At 44.2% G+C, this 18,775-nt stretch overlaps 1 protein-coding gene across 1 annotated transcript in view; it reads left to right on the plus strand.

Moving 5' to 3' along the window:
* The window catches only part of TSPAN7 (tetraspanin 7), a 127,517-nt gene extending 109,020 nt beyond the window's left edge, over positions 1–18,497 (plus strand). Inside the window, exons 4-8 of the mRNA XM_065915866.1 lie at positions 1,548–1,643; positions 3,542–3,697; positions 9,603–9,686; positions 17,201–17,273; positions 17,525–18,497. Of these exons, the coding sequence (XP_065771938.1) occupies positions 1,548–1,643; positions 3,542–3,697; positions 9,603–9,686; positions 17,201–17,269 (405 nt within the window). The 3' untranslated portion in view covers positions 17,270–17,273; positions 17,525–18,497. The remainder of the gene's footprint in view (positions 1–1,547; positions 1,644–3,541; positions 3,698–9,602; positions 9,687–17,200; positions 17,274–17,524) is intronic.
* The last annotated feature ends 278 nt before the right edge of the window (positions 18,498–18,775 follow it).

Here is an 18,775-nt window from a genome sequence, read left to right on the forward strand (position 1 = left end):
CTCTCAGATGCCAAGGCGGACTTCTAGAACTGTTTCATGTGGGTGCTGCATTCAAAGTTTGACCCCCCATTCTTATTCTCAGCTGAGGTAAAACCTGATGAATTCAGGTTTTACCTGAATTCAGCCTTGAATTCATTTCCCTGAATTCATTTACCTGAATTCCAGCCTTGACAGCCCAAGAGGTGCCCCCAATGCCTGTGTGAACCCCAGGCCCAGCTCCCTCCCGTGTGCTGTTGGGACTGGGTTCCATGTAGGGGTTTACCCCTCGTGGTTCCTAATATGTAAGACCTGAACCTGCTCAGCTGCCTAAACTCTTTTCAATGAAAAAAAAATACAGTGGGAAGGGGTGGCTGGGGGTTACAACACCACTCTTTGGTCACCAGTAGTGGTCTTCAGTTTGGCAAACACATATGATGAATGTGAAATATACATGATGAACACATAGGCAAACACATGATGAGAATAGGTCACAACCTGGCAATGTTGACTAAGAAGGGTATAGTAAAGGAAATACAATGTGCAGGCAGGGCAGCAGTGGGTTGTTTCTTCATCAGGAGTCCTCAAAATGGTCCAGGCTCAAGCCTGTGTAGACATGCCCATGCCTCAGAGACAATGCACATGCAGTAAAACAAGAGGACACAACTGAATGTAGCGACCACCTTGACTTAGGAACTCCCTGTGGAGTTTTTTTTTTTCTTTTTTTTTTTTTCTTTTTATCTCTTGTAACTGTCCCATGGGCATAGTGTCCAGTATTTCATCAAGGAACATGCCTTGTTAGAAGAGTCTCCATGTTTAGCCCTAAACTTCCTGCCAGGTAATAATTGTCATTTGCTCTCCTCCAGGCCTGAGTCATTTCACCAATCAGGGGGCAGTTTTTTTTTTTTTTTACCATAAGCAGGGTTGCTTGGTAACACAGTCTGATGCTCCGCCTTCCCTGTTTCCAGGGAAACAGAACATGAAAGTTAACCCAAGGTCAAATGTGTTCACAGAGGAGAAAGGGTTTGGTTAACTATTTATTAACAAGTAAAGTCCATGTCCTTTAGCCTTTATTTTTTATTTCAGTAAAGACAGGTAAGTGAAAGCTGGTTTTGCCTCATTCCTGTATGGTAGACCAGGGGTCTGATTTGAGTCAACATATCAGTCTTTCCGCCTCCCCTTAACCCCTTCCCTGCCAATGGCTTGTTCTTTGTCATTCTTCTGAGAAAGGGCAGAAAAAAATCATAGAAAGAAGGATAGTCATTAACCAATTCAAAGAAAATAACTAAAAAACCATCAGAGCCCTTTCTGAATCTGACTGACCACTTTCAGTGGCTCATTTAACTAGGCAGGATTCCTCTGAATTGGGGTAATGTAAACAATTTGTTTAAACTCCTGAGCTGATAAACCTCTTGGTGAATTTTCTGAGCTCTTCTATCTCAGAAAAAAGGCATCCCCTTCCTGGCCTACATTTATTCAGAAGAAGCTATTTTGAGGGTGTAAGTTGGTATAAATCTATGTCCACCTGGGCCGCAGTAGACTGGAACTCCATCCCTCATTGTCTTCCCTAGATCAAGGACACCTTCCTGAGGACTTACACGGATGCCATGCAGAATTACAATGGCAACGACGAGAGGAGCCGGGCGGTGGACCACGTGCAGCGCAGTGTAAGTTCCAGCAAGGAAGTGGGGCTTGCAACTGCCTGCGAGGTTGGGGGACTTGTGGGCTGCCGGTGACACTGGACCGGCAGTGTTTGCGGTTGATCCCCACTCCCCACCTCTTGGCTCACTTCCCTTTCCAAGAGTGGACATCCATACTTGTTCAGGGTCCAGTGATCCAGGTAATTAGTATCAAGGAGCACTCCTATCTGGTTTGCTTTGCAGCTGTAAGGATGTGAGCATCCCAAGGAGAGCAGAGCTAGTTTGCCCTTAAAATTGCCATATGTAAAATAGATAACCAATGGGAATTTGCTACATGACTCAGGGAACTCAAACAGGGGGTCTGAAATAACCTAGAGGGTGCAGTGAGATGGGAGGTGGGAGGGACGTTCAAGAGGGAGGGGACATATGTATACTTATGGCTGATTCAAGTTGATGTTTGGCAGAAACCAACACAATTCTGTAAAGCAGTTGTTGTTCAGTCACTCAGTTGTGTCCGACTCTTTGCAACCCCATGGACTGCAGCACGCCAGGCCTCCCTGTCCATCACCAACTCCCAGAACCTGCCCAAACTCATGTCCATTGAGTCGGTGATGCCATCCAACCATCTCATCCTCTCTTGTCCCCTTCTCCTCCTGCCTTCAATCTTTCCCAACATCAGGGTCTTTTCTAATCAGTCAGCTCTTCGCATCAGGTGGCCAAAGTATTGGAGCTTCAGCTTCAGCATCAGTAAAGCAATTATCCTTCAATTAAAAAATAAATTAAAAAAAAATCTTAAGCCTTGGAAAGGAGGTAGGCAGTGAGTGTAGGACAACCTTACTTTGAGTTGCCTCCCTAAGACCAGCCTTCTGGAAATGGTGTCTTGAGGCTGGGCAGAGAACTCAGTTGAGCTGCATTCGTGGGCTTGGGGGCTACAGTGGGCATGGGGTGGGGAGATCTCAGAGAAACTGGGGATCTGGCACGCATGTGAATGGCTTAGGCTGAGTGGTGATCTTTACAGAGGATATGAGGAAAGTGGGTATTTCTTGTCTGGAAACAAGCCTGGCTTGTTTCAAGCCTGACTCCCATCAGGATCACCTAGAGAAGTTCTTATTTTTTATGTTTCTGGTTATTTATTTTGGTAGGATTTCAAATCTACCCAGAAAAATTGCAAGGATAGTACAAGGAGCTGAACACCTTTTACCCAAATTCACCAACTGATGATATGTTTTGCCCCATGTGCTTCCCTATCTTCTGTGTCAGCAGTTGGCATATCTTTGCTGTAAAGGGTCAAGCAGGAATTATTTTAGGCTTTGAAGGCCATGCAGCCCATCACAGCCACTCACTTCTGCTTTTGGAGCACAAAAGCCTCCCCAGACAACATGTAACACATAGGCATGTCAGTGTCCCAATAAAACTTGATTTACAAGACCAGGTAGCTGGGGGGTTGTGGTTTACCCACACCAGCTCTCTTCCTCCATGTGCATCTTTTTCTGCTCAAAACCACTTATGTACCTGTTAGTGCAGATCCTGGGGGAGAGCTCTGTAAAAGATTTTTGTCTCAGCTCCCCATCGACCATCTCAATTCAGTTGATCTCTATATCAGTCTCTTTAGCAGCGCCCAGTCACACGCTAGCTCATTTTGGTGCTTAGGCAGGCCAGAGAGCAGCTCTTAGGCTTTGTGGAGGTCATAAGGAAACCAACATGACATATCATCTAGAACTCACTTCCTTCGCTAAGTTCACACGGGCTGGTCAGTAAGTAGAATTGTTAGCAGCGTTTCAGCACATCTTGGCTCATCAAAGCTGTGCCTGTCGCCTCAGAGTCTGGGCCCTTGTTTTTCTTTTAAAAGCTGCAAGGCGCTAAGTGCGGAGACCACAGTGCCTTTGATGTGCCACCCTTAATTCTTTTCCTTTCCCTGTTAACAGCTGAGCTGCTGTGGCGTGCAGAACTATACCAACTGGAGCACCAGCCCCTACTTCCTGGAGCACGGCATCCCCCCGAGCTGCTGCATGAATGACACCGATTGCAACCCCCAGGATCTGCACAACCTGACTGTCGCCGCCACTAAAGTGAACCAGAAGGTACTCGCTCCCTCTCAGCCCCAATGGGACTCAGTGGTGAACATCTGCAGAGGGCTTTTTTGTCTCTGTGACATGATGACAAATAGGTTAGAAATGGTCATCTTGGAGAGAGTCAAGAATCTTCCTCTGTAGTTCTTTCTGGGCAGGGAGAGGCCCTGGGTGCCCCACTTCTGAAGGAGGAAGCTGTGCCTCTGCTCGCCTCGCATTCTGTCCCTCAGCAAGACTCTCCGAGGCATAGTTAGGAAGGCTTTGCAAGTGGTTCCTGTTAACCCTGATGCTGATGTCAGGGAACACTGCCTTGCTTCTTTCTGGGTGTCTGTCTTCTGCTTAATATACCTTCAAAACATGAAATTGTTCCCAGCTGGGTGCCAGTCCTCAGCGGAAAGAGGGAGTCGAGTTGACAGACAGCATGTGGTTCTGCGAGGAGGGGGGGAGCTTGATTTTAGGGACGTCACTGCTATAGGAAAAGAAATCAACGACTTCAATTCAGCTCACTGTCAACATCCTGACTCCTAAAGAAATTAGAGAGAGGAACAAGCTGTCTAAGAGAAATCTGAAAGTTAGTACATAGTAGAAATGAGGGAAAGGAAATTTAGGTAGTCAGAGGAAAAGGAAAATAAATTCTGTATTCCATTCTGAGGACATGGTACAGCTGTGTGTGAGGGCCATCTCTGTTTTTAAAAATGTAGAGAAATGCCACATAGAAAATATGTTTTGGTGAAACAAAAGGGAGAAAAACCCTACTGTTGAGTTTATCCATGGTTATGCCACCATCAGGTAAATTTTTTCTTTTCTTACTAAGGTCAAGTGAAGATCTTCAAAATCCTATGGGATCTGGGCCAACTACTGAATAATTCACAGAAAATAGCCATCCTTTCAAGATTTGAATGTAGAAAGATAGTTTCTATAATTTACCCATGTAATGTCAATACTTGTAGCAGAAGTGCTACAAGGCATTGTTGCCATTCTAGAAGCTCAATTTGTCATTCTGGGCTTATTACTTTCTGTCAATGTGGTGAGGTAAGATGTTCAGTACAGACAGCTGCTTGTCTGAGCTAAGAGGACATCTGTTCTGACTGGAATTTTTGAGGCTTTCCTCACCTCTTGACAGTGAGGTGACTCCTGGTTTCTTCCCGGACGCCTCCACTCATCACCTATCTGTCATTATGCTGCCATTGTACGCAGTGCTGAGCCGACCCGGCCCTCAGTGGATGCTCCAATGTATAAAAGGCAAGATGTGCTTTATGGCCATGAGATATTGGTACAGCAGAGCCTCAGGAGATCCTTTGGAGATACAGCAGTCATCACTCTTGAGAAAAGCCTTTTTTTTAAAAAAAAAAATTTCACTCAAACTACTTCTTATGTGAAAGTTGAGGACTTCGAAGTCAGGACCACAGGGCTGGCATCAGACTGCAGTTAAGTTCTGTCTCAGCCACTTGCTGGTCGTGTGATCTTGATCAAGTTACTGCAGCCTTGCTTTTCTCATCTGTAAAATGGAGAGAATAATTCTTGCCCCTTAGGATTGATAGGGTTGAATGAGATAAAGTGTCTAAAGCACAGCTCATGGTAGAGAGTAAGGACAAGAACATTTTAACTGTCATGTTAAATGGTAGCTGTGGTGTCAATGTCATGATAATGACAGTGACATCTGTCTTGCACTCTACCACACTGTGCCTTTCATTAGAAATGATGTAGCAGGTCCTCGGAGCCAGGGTCTTTTGTTTGTATTCAAAAGCAAGTTTAGAGGCAGCTTCTATAGTGCATCTCTCTAATCCTGACAGTGATTTCCAGAAAGAAAGATTGGGGAGCATTTTTTTTCACTCTACTGACAACCTACAATCTGACCTCGCTCTCAGCGCCATCCCCCCAATCCTGCTTTACATTTTCCTGAACATCTCAAGATACCTCGAAGAGGTACTTTTCCCTCACTTCCTGTTTACTCTCCTATCTGGCTCCATCTCTGGAGAAAAAGTGAGTGACAACTGAAATTGGCCTAGTTTAAGTTTCATTAGGTATTCTCATTGAACGCCCAGCTGAACTTTGAACTTCTCAGACAAATTACTTCCCAGGTCTGAGTCTCTTGACACCTTATCTATAAAAGGTAGGCGAGGGACCTCCCTGGTGGTCCAGTGGTTAAGAATCTGCCTTCCAATGCAGGACACAGGCATTTGATCCCTGGTTGGGGAACTGAGAGGAACTAAGACCCCACATGCCATGGGGCATCTAAGCCTGCACATCACAGCTAAAGACCATGTGCCACAATGAAGCCAATGGTGCCAAATAAACATATAAATATTTTTTTAAAGGTGATGCATATGGGGTGGGATAGTCTTGTCCAAATCACTGGAAGAGAGCAAGCAAGAGGTGAGAACAGTTAAGCAGGATATTTACTGTTTTGAGGACAGTTTTGGTTTTGCTACACATGATGATGAAATGTCCACAGGTTCAGTTAGCTAATAGCACTGACCAAGCCCCTCCCACCTAGGAATTCCTTGCCAGTTTTTAAAGCCACCACTGCAAGAGGAAGACAGAAAGTTATTCTGAGATGCCTCCTCCCAGAGCCTACCTGGTAGCAGCTGTCTACTCTTGCTACCGAAATGCCTTTTACTTCCAGGTGTTTCCCATCAGAGACCCTGTTGATTTAGACTTGCTGAGAGGCTGAGCAAATTACCTGTGCTGTTTCTGGGTGTTTCTTAGGACACTTAGCAGGTCTCTGTGGCTGGATCTCACACTGGACAACCAGGCTTTCATTTTAGGACATGAAATGAGATTGTTGTGGGCAGATAAGATCATGGTTTCCCGGAGAATTTAAGGTGGAAGGCAAACATGCACTGGGGTTGTAGGATCAAAGCAGTTTGGGCAAAGCTAGGCCAAGTCCTGGGAACTGGGCTTGTGGGTCCACAGAGTGAATGACGAGAAAAAACTGGAGAAAGAAAGCATTTACTGCAACCTGGGTCTTGTATTGTTTAAACAACAAAGAAGCTAATTACTTTCATCTTCTCATCTTAACTAACGCTCTTACTGCTATAATTTAATTGGTTCTTTCTTTGGAGTGAAAAGTAGTGGGGGAACTTAGAGAAGAGTGCTGCTCCAACTTTAATGGGCATGTGAAACATCTAGAGGTATTGTTAACGTTCGTGAAAACTTATTAAAAATGAGTGACCCCAGGATCTGATTCTGATTCAGTAGGTCTGGAGTGAGGCCTCAGATTCTGCATTTCTAACAAATTCCCCAGGAATACTGCTGCTGCTCATAGAAAACCCCACTTTGAGGAGCCAGATTTAAAAGGAATGATTTTGCCACAGTTGTGCTAATGCAAAGCCCTTACTTCATTTGTCTGGTTTCTCTTACTGGTTGGAATGGGCTTATCAAAAATAATGTAACTGACTGAATGGAGAAGAAATCATACTTTCAGTTCACTTCAGTCGCTCAGTCGTGTCCGACTCTTTGCAACCCCATGAATCGCAGCACGCCAGGCCTCCCTGTCCACCACCAACTTCTGGAGTTTACTCAAACCCATGTCCATCGAGTTGGTGATGCCATCCAGCCATCTCATCCTCTGTCGTCCCCTTCTCCTCCTGCCCCCAATCCTTCCCAGCATTAGGGTCTTTTCCAATGAGTCAACTCTTCGCATGAAGTGGCCAAAGTATTGGAGTTTCAGCTTCAATATCAGTCCTTCCAGTGAACACCAGGACGGATCTCCTTTAGGATGGACTGGTTGGATCTTCTTGCAGTCCACGGGACTTTCAAGAGTCTTCTCCAACACCACAGTTCAAAAGCATCAATTCTTCAGTGCTCAGCTTTCTTCACTGTCCAACTCTCACATCCATACATGACTACTGCAAAAACCATAGCCTTGACTAGACGGACCTTTGTTGGCAAAGTAATGTCTCTGCTTTTTAATATGCTATCTAGGTTGGTTATAACTTTCCTTCCAAGGAAAACATATTCACCTTATGTGTAGAACTGAAGTTCACAGCAAAAAACAAAACAAAACTCTATTCTAAAAACAAACCTTTTCCAAACTATTTTGCAGGGTAAGAAAATAGACCACTTGACTTCTCTCTGGTTTCTATTATTGGGCTTGTGCTTCTATATTTTGGCCTCATGTAACACTGGTGATCTGAACTTCATCTCCCCACCTCCCCCACATCACTGTGGGGAGGAGATACAGCAGCGAATAATGACCAGCACAGAAAAACACTATCTTAGCTGTTGCCATTTGAGAAAGGGCTATTAGTGCTATTATGAATAGAATATCTACCTCTCTTCTTGCTTTGACTTCTTAACCCGAACCAACCTCCTTTCTGATACCTGTTGGGAAAGAGTGCTATGTATAATTTCATTAGTAGAAATGAAATTAGTGAGCAAGCTTCTCTTACAAAGAGAGAATCACAGTTCAAAACTTCCCATGAGCAACAATACACTTCCTTTGCCCCCCGCCCCTGCCCTGGCCTTCAAATTTGCACCAGGTAACTGAGGAGCATAGTTTATTCATTGCATTGAAAACATGTGTCAAAGCACTGCTGCTAAAGAAATGCATCTTTCTTTGCAAACAGAATATGAGTGCATAAAATATCACTTACCAGAAGATACAGCATTGGTGGGATTTTCCTAGGCTCCATGAGAAATGTTAAACCATTACATTTTGAATTAAAAAATGGGAGTTATGTTTTTCGTTGTTCTTGTTCTTCAGATGTTATTACAATTCAGTGGGCCTTTCTTGATAAACTACAATCCTCTTCACCCTGCTTTTGAAATGAATGTCTTGATTTTTCACAGGCTTCATGCATTCAAGTTTGAAGTCCTTTTCCAGAGAACTGGAAAAAGACCATATTTTCCAAAGCTGAATACATCACTTCAGATGTCTTGGTTGATTTGGCCCAGTTCCAGAGAAAATCAAAATCATATCATTTGTTTTAAAGAAATTGAATTTTATCCATTTTAAACTAAACAGTTGAAATTGGTAAAATTGGTGTTGGTTTTAATCACAACATGGGCTCTGCCTGCAATGCAGGAGACCCAGGTTCAATCCCTGGGTCAGGAAGAGCCCCTGGAGCAGGAAATGGCAAACCACTCTAGTACTCTTGCCTGGAGAATCCCATGGACAGAGGAGCCTGGCGGGCTACAGTCCATAGAGTTGCAAAAGAGTTGGACACAACTGAGCACAACACAGTTGGGGAATGCAGCAGCTTAATCACAACATGTAGAGATTTCACAGGATGGTAAAGGGACACTCATTTCATTTTACGAATGAGGTTATTGACAGAGAGAGAAAGTGACTTGTTCAAGGTCACATAGTAGATCTGTGAAAAAGTGACTCTAGAACATAGGTTTTTCCCTACTAAAAAAAAAAAAGTAGCGGTCTTTGTATGAAGAACTCTAAAGTGCCATAAAGTTGGAAGGCATTCAACCACCTCCTTCTAACCAGATTTCACTTTATCTGCAATTTTGTCATTTGTTGTGAAAATGCTAGTAACTGTTTATCATGCTGAGCTTTCCTGATCAAGGATGCGGGATAGTTTTTCATCTGTTCAAATCTGCCTCTGGATCCCTACAGCGTTGGTCTCATAGATCTTACAGCCTTCTTGTTCAATTTCATCCTATGATGTAAACATTAGTGATTGAAAGCGTATATCTTGGATTTGCTTTTAGATACTCCAGCCAGGGGATGAGTTTTGAAGCAATTGAAGTGAAACAAGACTGACCACATGTTCATTGTGATGTTAGAGGCAGGGTCACTTGGGAGTTTGTTGTACCACCCTCTGTTCCTCTTGTTTGTTTGAAATTTTTCATTGTATTTGTGAAATGAAGATTGGGGTGTATGTGTGAGTGTGGCAAGATAACCCAGGCCCATTTGGCCTGGATAAAACATGTCTCTGAGACTGTGTCTCTGTCTTTTCAGGGTTGTTATGATCTGGTGACCAGTTTCATGGAGACCAACATGGGAATCATCGCTGGAGTGGCTTTTGGGATTGCATTCTCCCAGGTAATCCTGTGGTCGGGTCTAGCCTTTCCTCTGTCTCCTGCTCACTTTTCCTGGTCTGCAGATTCTCTGGCGGCCTCCCTGTGCCTGGGGAAAGGCTGATGGATGGGGTCAGAACTCCTTGCTCATTAGTCCTCAGGTCATCTGTTTATTGATTTTCCTTTTTCAACTTAAATGAAGTTTTGCCATCGAGGGAATATCGGTTACAGTTCAACTAATGACTAGCTCCAGAAAAACAACTCGTTTCTTCTGTAGGTCAAATGGAGGTTAGCTGAACAAAGTGCTGCCTTAATTGGAGCATAAACAACTCCAAACATCAAATGGCTGATTTGGATTTGGGGGGAGAGGGGAGAGGCTCTTTTCCTGGTTGACCTGTCCCTTTTTGATTTCTTAGTTCCTGGGAATTGTGCATGAGATCTCGTCCTTAAAAAAAAAAAAAAATGTAGCCAACTTCATCTTGTGATCATTATTTTGATCTGAAGGTCTGATTGTTGTTTCTTAAGAGGAAACTGAATTTGTATATCGGAAATGTTATATCCCTTTATCTCCACTTGGCCTCCAGAAAAGAATGAGAGAAGCAATTATGCAAACTAAGGAAGCCACATATACTCAAGGATGGAACATGATTAAGTGAAATCTAAAATTTTGCCCACCTCCACCAGGCAGTGTGTTGTCCCATGGGCTTCTGATCTCTTGGTCAAATGATAGAGCATATATACCTAACAGCAACAACAAAAAAATATAATGCAGAATTTTTTCAGATGAACAGATCATTTTTTCCAGCAAAGCCCAATTAATGTCACCTCAGTCATGTTGCCATGGCTCTGGTTTTACCTGCCTGAATTCGACATCAGCCCTCCCAGACTATAATTACTATCCTCCTGCCCCCGCAGTCCCCAGACCTCTTTCCTTCTTGCCGAACCAATACAGATACACTTTAATCCTATTTAAATGTGTTCCTAAAACTTCGCTATTGAAATATGGCATGTACAGAAAAGTGCAGACATTGTAAGTATACAGCTTAATAAGTTATTACAAGATGAGCCTGTCTGTATACTTATCATCAAGGAATAGCACATTAGCCTGGCAGTTTTTGCATATGGAGGGCCTGGCCTGAGGTAAGTCGAAAAGTTTTTCTGTGCTGCCTAGGAGAAACCCTTGATGCGGGGCTCACTGAGTTGGCTATGTGGCCCTGTGGGCAGTGAGAGAGGAAAGCCCCAAGGAAGCCTGAAACAGACTCCACAGAGACTTTAGGTCTCATCAAGCTACTCCAGAGTCATTGGGATAAAAAAAGCAAACCCAAAGCCCAGGAGCATCACAGAGGCAGTAGCATTCACCCACGTGGCTGGTCAAGTGCAGAGATTTGAGATCTGCCGTGTTCACCTTGGGGCAGGGAGAGGAATGGCCATGGGTGGCTCTTGGTAGTCAGATGTGCTGGGAGCTGCAGCTTTGAATGGTGCCAGGAGCCTCAGGGAACCTGGAAGCTGAAGCAGGCTTCCAGATGCCAGCAGATCCAGGGCCTCTCTGGGACCATGGTGGCCACTTAGCAGATGCCTGTTCAAGAAGAACCAGCCCTGCTGATCCTGGTCACTGACCTGGCACCAAAGCTTCAGCCACACGTGTTCAGAAATTTTAGGACAAGTGTCATAGTGACACTTAGCAAATAAATGTTGGCTAAATCAATCATATTGGCCTATGTCTTGAGCTTCCAGTAATAAAACGAACTTTGCTGAGTAGAGGCCACAGGGAGATCAAAATAGGTAGGAAAGAATAGAGCCCCCGCCCCCTGACTGCTCACTTGCCCCCACCTTCTCCTTACCCATCAGCTGCTGTCATGACATCCATGCTGTCCTTGGTTGGAACAAACCAGTCTTGCATATCTTTTGTCTTAGAAATTAAACATAAGTGTGGTATAATGTACCTAAATGTGGTATAATGGACAAGCTGAAGTCTAGCCTTTTAATAGACTTGTGAGTGCTCGGTCCCCTGTTAAGTAACTTAGCTAACTTAAAGAAAGAACTTGAGTGCTGGTTTTGGACAGTAGGGGTTTGGCAGGCATTAACTACTTCTCTCCATAAATTCCCAGGTGCCTTTACCCTCTCAAGGCAAAGCCTATTTGTCCAGACTTGATGGGCAGGTCCTGCTGCCCTGTTAATTTATAGCAGGTAGTTGAGTGTGTTTTGATAGGGTACCTCCTCCCTTGCATCTTTGGCAGCTACTCTTTTATTCGAGGGGGCTTGGGGATGGAACACACACACACAGACACACACACACACACACACTTGAGGATGGAACACACACACACAGACACACACAGACACACACCATCGCCTCCCTCACCCCTAACATGAATTGGAAGCCAAGCATCCAAGTTTAGACACTGGTATTACTTTGTGATACTGTGTTGGAACTTGGTTATTAGCACTTCTGTCTCCGATGTAATCAGTTTCACTAGACTTGGAAGCTGTTAGACTGGATTAATCCCCCCAAAGCACAGAATGTTACAGTCCTGAGTAAGGATAGGAGAGCTGTTTTCCGGAAGGGAGAGTTGAGTGGCTTGCTTGAGGTTGGGTGACTAGTGTAGATCCACTACAATTCTGATGGTCTCATCTGGTCCGCAGCATTCAACATTTAGGCCAAATATAACCCTTGTTCTTGACTTACGTAGCACCTAAATGGAAGGCAGTTTGTGCCTTTGAGTCTGTGAAATTGCAAGGAGAAAGGTGCTCATCAAAAAATACCCATTCCTGTCCTGCCCAACCCTCTCCTCTGCAGGGCCTCCTCCAGGGCCCACAGGCTGCTGCCACGATTTGTTATGGACCAGGGGTTCTTTTCCAGGACTTGTTTATCTTTTCTGTATCTAGGACAGGACAAAGCTGTCAGTAGCCTCGATGAGACATGGCCAAATAAGGCTAACAGAATTTTTACCTATTCCCCTACTGTTTTCAGGCTCTGAAACTGTCCCTAAAAGTATTTATATGGTTTGGTTTTAAATCGGATTCCTTGGCATGTTCCTAAAGATGTGGAAGTTTTATTTACTTTCCCAGTTAGGCCATCAGCATAAAATCTCTGCAGGCATTATGAAAAGTGAAAGTGTTAGCTTGTTCAGTTATGTTCAACTCTTTGGGACCCGATGGACTATAGCCCACCAGACTCCTCTGTCCATGGAATTTCCCAGGCAAGCATACTGGAGTGGGTTCCCATTCCCTTCTCCAGGAGATCTTTCTGACCCAGGGATTGAACCCAGGTCTCCTGCATTGCAGGCAGATTCTTTACTATTTGAGCCACCAGGGGAAGCATTGACAAGGTTGAAATTTTAGACCTAGTGTTAAGCAAGTTGTCTTTTATAGCTTTGTTACCTGGCCTCTCTTTGCCCCTCAGGGATCAGGGACTGGCCCGTTTGATGGCCACAGTGATTGCAGGGGAAGATACCCCTGCCCCATTGCCTCTGACAGCCCTGGTCTTGGTTGAGCTAGACTCTACCCTCTCTCAGCCCCTCTCCCCTACCCCTTGGCCTCCACCCTGTTCCTGGGGATCTGCAGAACCCCATTGATGTGATCCCTGTTACTGGAGCTCTCTTTGTGGGAAAGCTTCGATAAGGCTAGAGTTGGCCTTCTGTAAGTCTAGGGCCTTTTTTCTCTCCTTCCCTCTGTAGCTTCTCAGTTCATGAAGGTCCTCCCAGAGGCTTTCGTGACTCAAAAGAAAGCAGAATATAGTACAGACAAGGCTGAGTGGTAGAAATAAAATGTTACTTCCAACAATTAGACGAAGGCTAATTACAAAGTCTTTTAGATGACCAAATACCAGTAATCTGATCTCAAACTCCCTAGGTTGTATGGAATTTGGCATTTCACCAGCCATGAGGAGAGGGAGAGGCGTCTCTGGGATCTCCGTCCTGAGGGATTTTTAGCAGAGGAGGCAAGCTCTCCTCTTCCTGTCTCTCTCTCTGGGGTTTAAAGCAGAAGTTTGTCCCTGTGTCCACATACTCCAGCCTTAACACATCAGCCTCAGAGCATACCTCTGGTCTTGAGGAATTTACATATATTTAACCTTAAAGAAATGTTTCATCTAAATAAGAATGGATTTTTCTATCTACAGAATAATTGGGTCTAGTGGCAAGCATTTGGTCCTGATTCAGACTGAGGAAGAGCCTGTGTGTTTACTTTTAATAAGCTTTCAGTTATGTACCTAGAAATAATCTGTTAATAAATGGTATTAAGTATAGCATGTTCCCCCCCTCCCCACTTTCCTTTAATTTGGTGATAAAGGGAAATGAGAGATCAAAGTTCTCTCTCAAATATGATGAAACACTATAGCAAATGTGAAATCAGTAACCCTGCAAATAATTCAGAACACCCACCATATCCCAGATTCTAGTTTTTCTTGCACCAGAATTAACTAGAATAAAAGCCAATATATGTAAACTGCTGTTCTCACAAAGCTTGTATATACCTCAGCTCAGGACTTTTTTAAGGAACAATTTCTTAGTAGATGTTAAAAAATAATTTTTAAAAATTATTTAAAAATCTTCTCCCACGGACAAACAGAAGAAGGTATGTTCTTGCCCTAGAAATACAAAATACAGTTTGAAAGCAAATAGCTTTTATTTTTACTTATATTTTTAAAGTTATTCTGTGAGAAAGTCTGTCCAGTGCTTTAAAAATGATACTGTTTCTGTTTGGAGGTAAAAAGGTGGAGGGACACACTATATTCTCCTGAAAACAGGCATTTTAGATACAAGAAATATTGATACATACCACAGAATGTTTTGGCTGTGTGGCTTATGAACTGCCATGGGAGCCGAGAGCACTGCAAACCACTGAATACAGGAGTGTTGCAAATTGTAAAGTGGCATGGTGACTACTGTAAGTGCTAAAACATACAGGAGGTCAATGAAAAACAAATCTGAAGTGCTAATAAGCTTTACAAAGAAAGGAGTGTCTAGGAACTTGAGATCAAATAAAGACATGCCAACTGAAAGCCCTCTCCCTGAAGTTTGCAATGTAAGGCAGGAAGGGAGCCCTGGTGGTGAGAGGCAGAGGAGCTATTCTGGAGAGGAAAGGGTCTAGGCTAGAAAGGGGGCTTTTCTTGGTTAGAAGAAGAGGGTGGAGCCATAAACTCTGTGTGGGCTTCCTGTATGGTTTGAGGGGGCTTCTTTAACCTCTCCTGAATCTGGGTGTTCATTGGAGGGACTGATGTTGAAGCTGAAACTCCAATACTTTGGCCACCTGATGTGGAGAGCTGACTCATTTGAAAAGACCCTGATGCTGGGAAAGATTGAGGACAGGAGGAGAAGGGGACGACAGAGGATGAGATGGTTGGATGGCATCACCGACACAATGGACATGGGTTTGAGTAAACTCCGGGAGTTGGTGATGGACAGGGAGGCCTGGCGTGCTGCGGTTCATGAGGTCTCAAAGAGTCAGACACCACTGAGTAACTGAACTGAACCCATTTACTTATCTGGAAAATTGGGATGGTAGTACTGCCCAGGTGTGTAGTAGGGATTAAATAACTCGGTATTCCCAAGTGTTCTGTGTGCCTCTGGTTGTTGGCTGGCATCTGATTTTTGAGAGTATCTAAAGTGTGATCTGGTGTATGTTGGTCCTGAAAAATAGCAGATGTAATGAAAAGAGAGAAACTATACGGCTCAAAATCCTTGTACTCATGGAGGAGATTTTATTTTCTCATTTGGCACAATATTCTGGTAGCTCAGAGAGTAAGGAATCTTTCTGTAATGCAGGAGACCTGGGTTTGATCCCTGGGTCAGGAAGATCCCCTGGAGAAGGAAATGGCAGCCCACTCCAGTATTCTTGCCTGGAGAATCCCCATGGACAGAGGAGCCTGGCTGGCTACAGTCCATGTGGTTGCAGAGTCAGACATGACTGACAACTAACACTTTTCTGGAGGTTACAGCCATGGTTACTTTGGCCACTTGGTTTAGGCACAGTACTGTGTATTTTGTGGCACAAAATTATGGCCAGAGCCTTGGTAGGAAATGAGTCCAATAAGATGGTGATTTTTCCTTACCTGACAGAGGTTATAATCCGCATGTTTCATAGCACAATTTCCACTTGATAAAGGAAGAGAAGAATCTGGGATTTGACCAAGAGAGGTAATCAGGTGGGCTGCAGCCTGCAGGGTTGAGCAGAGAGGAAGAAGAACAGAGTTCAGGTGTTGCCTTGATCAACAGTAGGACCCAATGTGTAATCTGTAAGATAAAGGTGACCAGATAGACTGAGTGAGTGGTTCTGTCAACTAGAAGCCTGGTTAAAACATCAGTGTCTGGGCCCCACTCCTAGATGATGCTGATTTGGCTGGTCCTGGGGCCACAGAAGTGTATGAAAGTCACTAAGTTGTGTCCGACTCTTTGCGACCCCATGGACTATACAGTCCATGGAATTCTGCAGGCCAGAATACTGGAGTGGGTAGCTGTTCCCTTCTCCAGGGGATCTTCCCAACCCAGGGATTGAATCCAAGTGTCCTGATTTGCAAGCAGATTCTTTACCAGCTGAGCCGCCAGGGAAGTTATACTAGACTTTATACTAGACATTATACTAGACTGTCTCTCAAGGTCATTGCCACCTCTGAACCAATAACACATGGCCAGTTGCTTAAGAAGAAGCGACCCTCACCTGGCCAAGAGAAGCTGTAGACATTCAGACTCAAGTACACAGTCAGAGTCCCGTCCAAAAAGTGCTTATCTTCCTGAGTCAGGAATGAGAACTGTGGTCTCCAGTGAGCAGAACAGATACAGTGAAGTAACAGCTTTTTATCAGATTCACTTGTGTTAGAAGTTAAGTCAAAGCACAAAGTAGGTAAGAGATTGGGAAGGTGGATATTGGTTGTGCTAAAAACCCAGGGGGTAGACATTGGGTGTAGATGGGCCCATTTAGGCCTAAAATATCTACATGATTTAGAGATAAAGAGAAGTTCAAACCCGCCCCCCACCCCACCTCACAAACCATGACTTACTCCATGACTTACTTACTTGGCAAACTCTCCAAGTCCAGAATAGCATCCCATTGTCTCAGGGAAAGAACTATTATCTTGTCAGCCAGGTATGACTGGAGTATCAGCCTATGCTGAGATAGCTTCCCAATGCATGTGGTTATGGTTCTAAATTCAATTCTGATATTCAATTCTACCATACTAATGCCAGGTAGTTACTACTATCTTGCTGTAGTAACTTAATTTTTTTCATTATGCTCAGAATATAGGAACACATTTTAATATTACTTACGTCAAAAGTCATTTTTCAATGGCCAGAGTGAGCTAGAACTATAACCTTATGGCCAGTTCAAGACTTTCTAGCTGTCTTCCACTGGCACTTAGACTTCCTGTCTTCGCTCCCACTACTGAAGTCAGGCTTGACTGTTTTTCCTAGTGCCCTTTCCCCACTCATGTACAAAAGCCCTCAGTCGATAAAAATTATATCTGGGTGGAGGGGGGCAGGTCAAAGAAATGTGTTCCCTCAGTGACTTGAGAGCCTGTTGTCTTTTTCCTTCTGCCAACAGCTGATTGGCATGCTGCTGGCCTGCTGTTTGTCCCGGTTCATCACGGCCAACCAGTATGAGATGGTGTAAGGAGGTGAGTGGCGGTGGGGAGGGCTCTCCCTTTGGGGCCTGGACTCCCCCCTTCAAAGGGATGAGGGTACTGCTTGGTCACGTCACTCCTTGTTCTGGGTGGCACTTGGCCATGTGCCAAAGCCTCATTTCTCTGGTGCTGGGCAAGAGATGTGATTATTGCTATCGTGGCAAACATCAAAATGCTCTCTTCCACTTGTTACCTTAAGTCCTTATTAATGGTGAGTCATTTACGTGTTTTAATTTCTCTCTCAGTCTTTCAAGAATGATGGAATAAGAGACCTGTTTGCAAAAGGAACTGCAGCAATCTTTGAAAGACTTCCAAAGAATGTTAGAGCACAGTACATCATACACCTGTCCTAACCCCCACCCAACCCCGCGAGCAACTGCAACTGACGCTCCCACACAGCCTCTGCTCCACCTTTCAGCCTGCATCATGCGTAGCGTTCCATTTTGTGAAGCCCTGTTGTGCCAGAGTGTAGCCAGGTTCCCTGCATCTAGTCCTAGGGGACCCCACCCAAGGCCCTGTGCGTGCCAGCTCCTCCATCTGTACTTGGTCCAACTGCAGCTCATTGTAGGTGACTGGTTCTCCACACCATCACTGGCCCTGCTGGGCCCTGCATGTAGTGTGGGAGGCTCCTGTTAGCCCTTGATCATGATTGATAAACGCTGCACACCCCCCTAGATATAGATAAGCAGATAGCTATCAGTTCTTTTGGCTTAATCTCCTTTGGTTGGGTTTTCCCTTTTACTAAGGCTCTTTCCCACCTTCTTCAGGCTGCCTAGGGCATGTAATACTTTGTAATTGTCCTTGAGGAGAAAAGGGCATGTGTAATGCACGGAGGAGATTATCGAGCTTTGGGTGGCCTCCTTGCTCCTTGCTGTTACATGCCTGGGAACGTATAGAGGGTTTAGTGCGCCTGTATAACCCTGTTACAAAGCTGTATTGTTGCTTCCTGTGAAGGAAATAATGACTTCTGTTTTTCCCCAGTTAATTGCTATTGTGTTATTTTACTTCTTTCTATATTTTTTCTTTGCATTGACATTACAGACATCGAGGACCTCATCAAAATCAATTTAAAAATGAGTGTGAAGGGGGAACAAAAGTCAAGATATTTTTAAAAGATCTTAAAAAAATGCCTCTGTCTCGCATGCCAACAAGAATGCATTGATATTGTGAACATTTGTGATACATGTATTAATAAATAGTCATTACAAATTACTGTGTTCTGGTCTTGTTCTTAAAGTTTTTAAACACATTTCTATTCCATATTGTTCCATAGGACAGGGGTCCTCAACCCTCGGGATCTAATGCCTGATGATCTGAGGTGGAGGCTGATGTAATGATAATAGAAATAAAGTATGCAATAAATGTAATGCGTTTGAATCATCCCCAAACCATCCCCTCCGCCTTCTCCCTGGTCTGTGGAAAAACTGTCTTCCATGAAATTGGTCCCTGGTACAAAAAAGATTGGGGACCACTACCATAGGGGATTGGAGGTGGAC

The sequence above is a fragment of the Muntiacus reevesi genome, chromosome X (genome assembly GCF_963930625.1).
Source record: "Muntiacus reevesi chromosome X, mMunRee1.1, whole genome shotgun sequence".
NCBI lineage: Eukaryota > Metazoa > Chordata > Mammalia > Artiodactyla > Cervidae > Muntiacus > Muntiacus reevesi.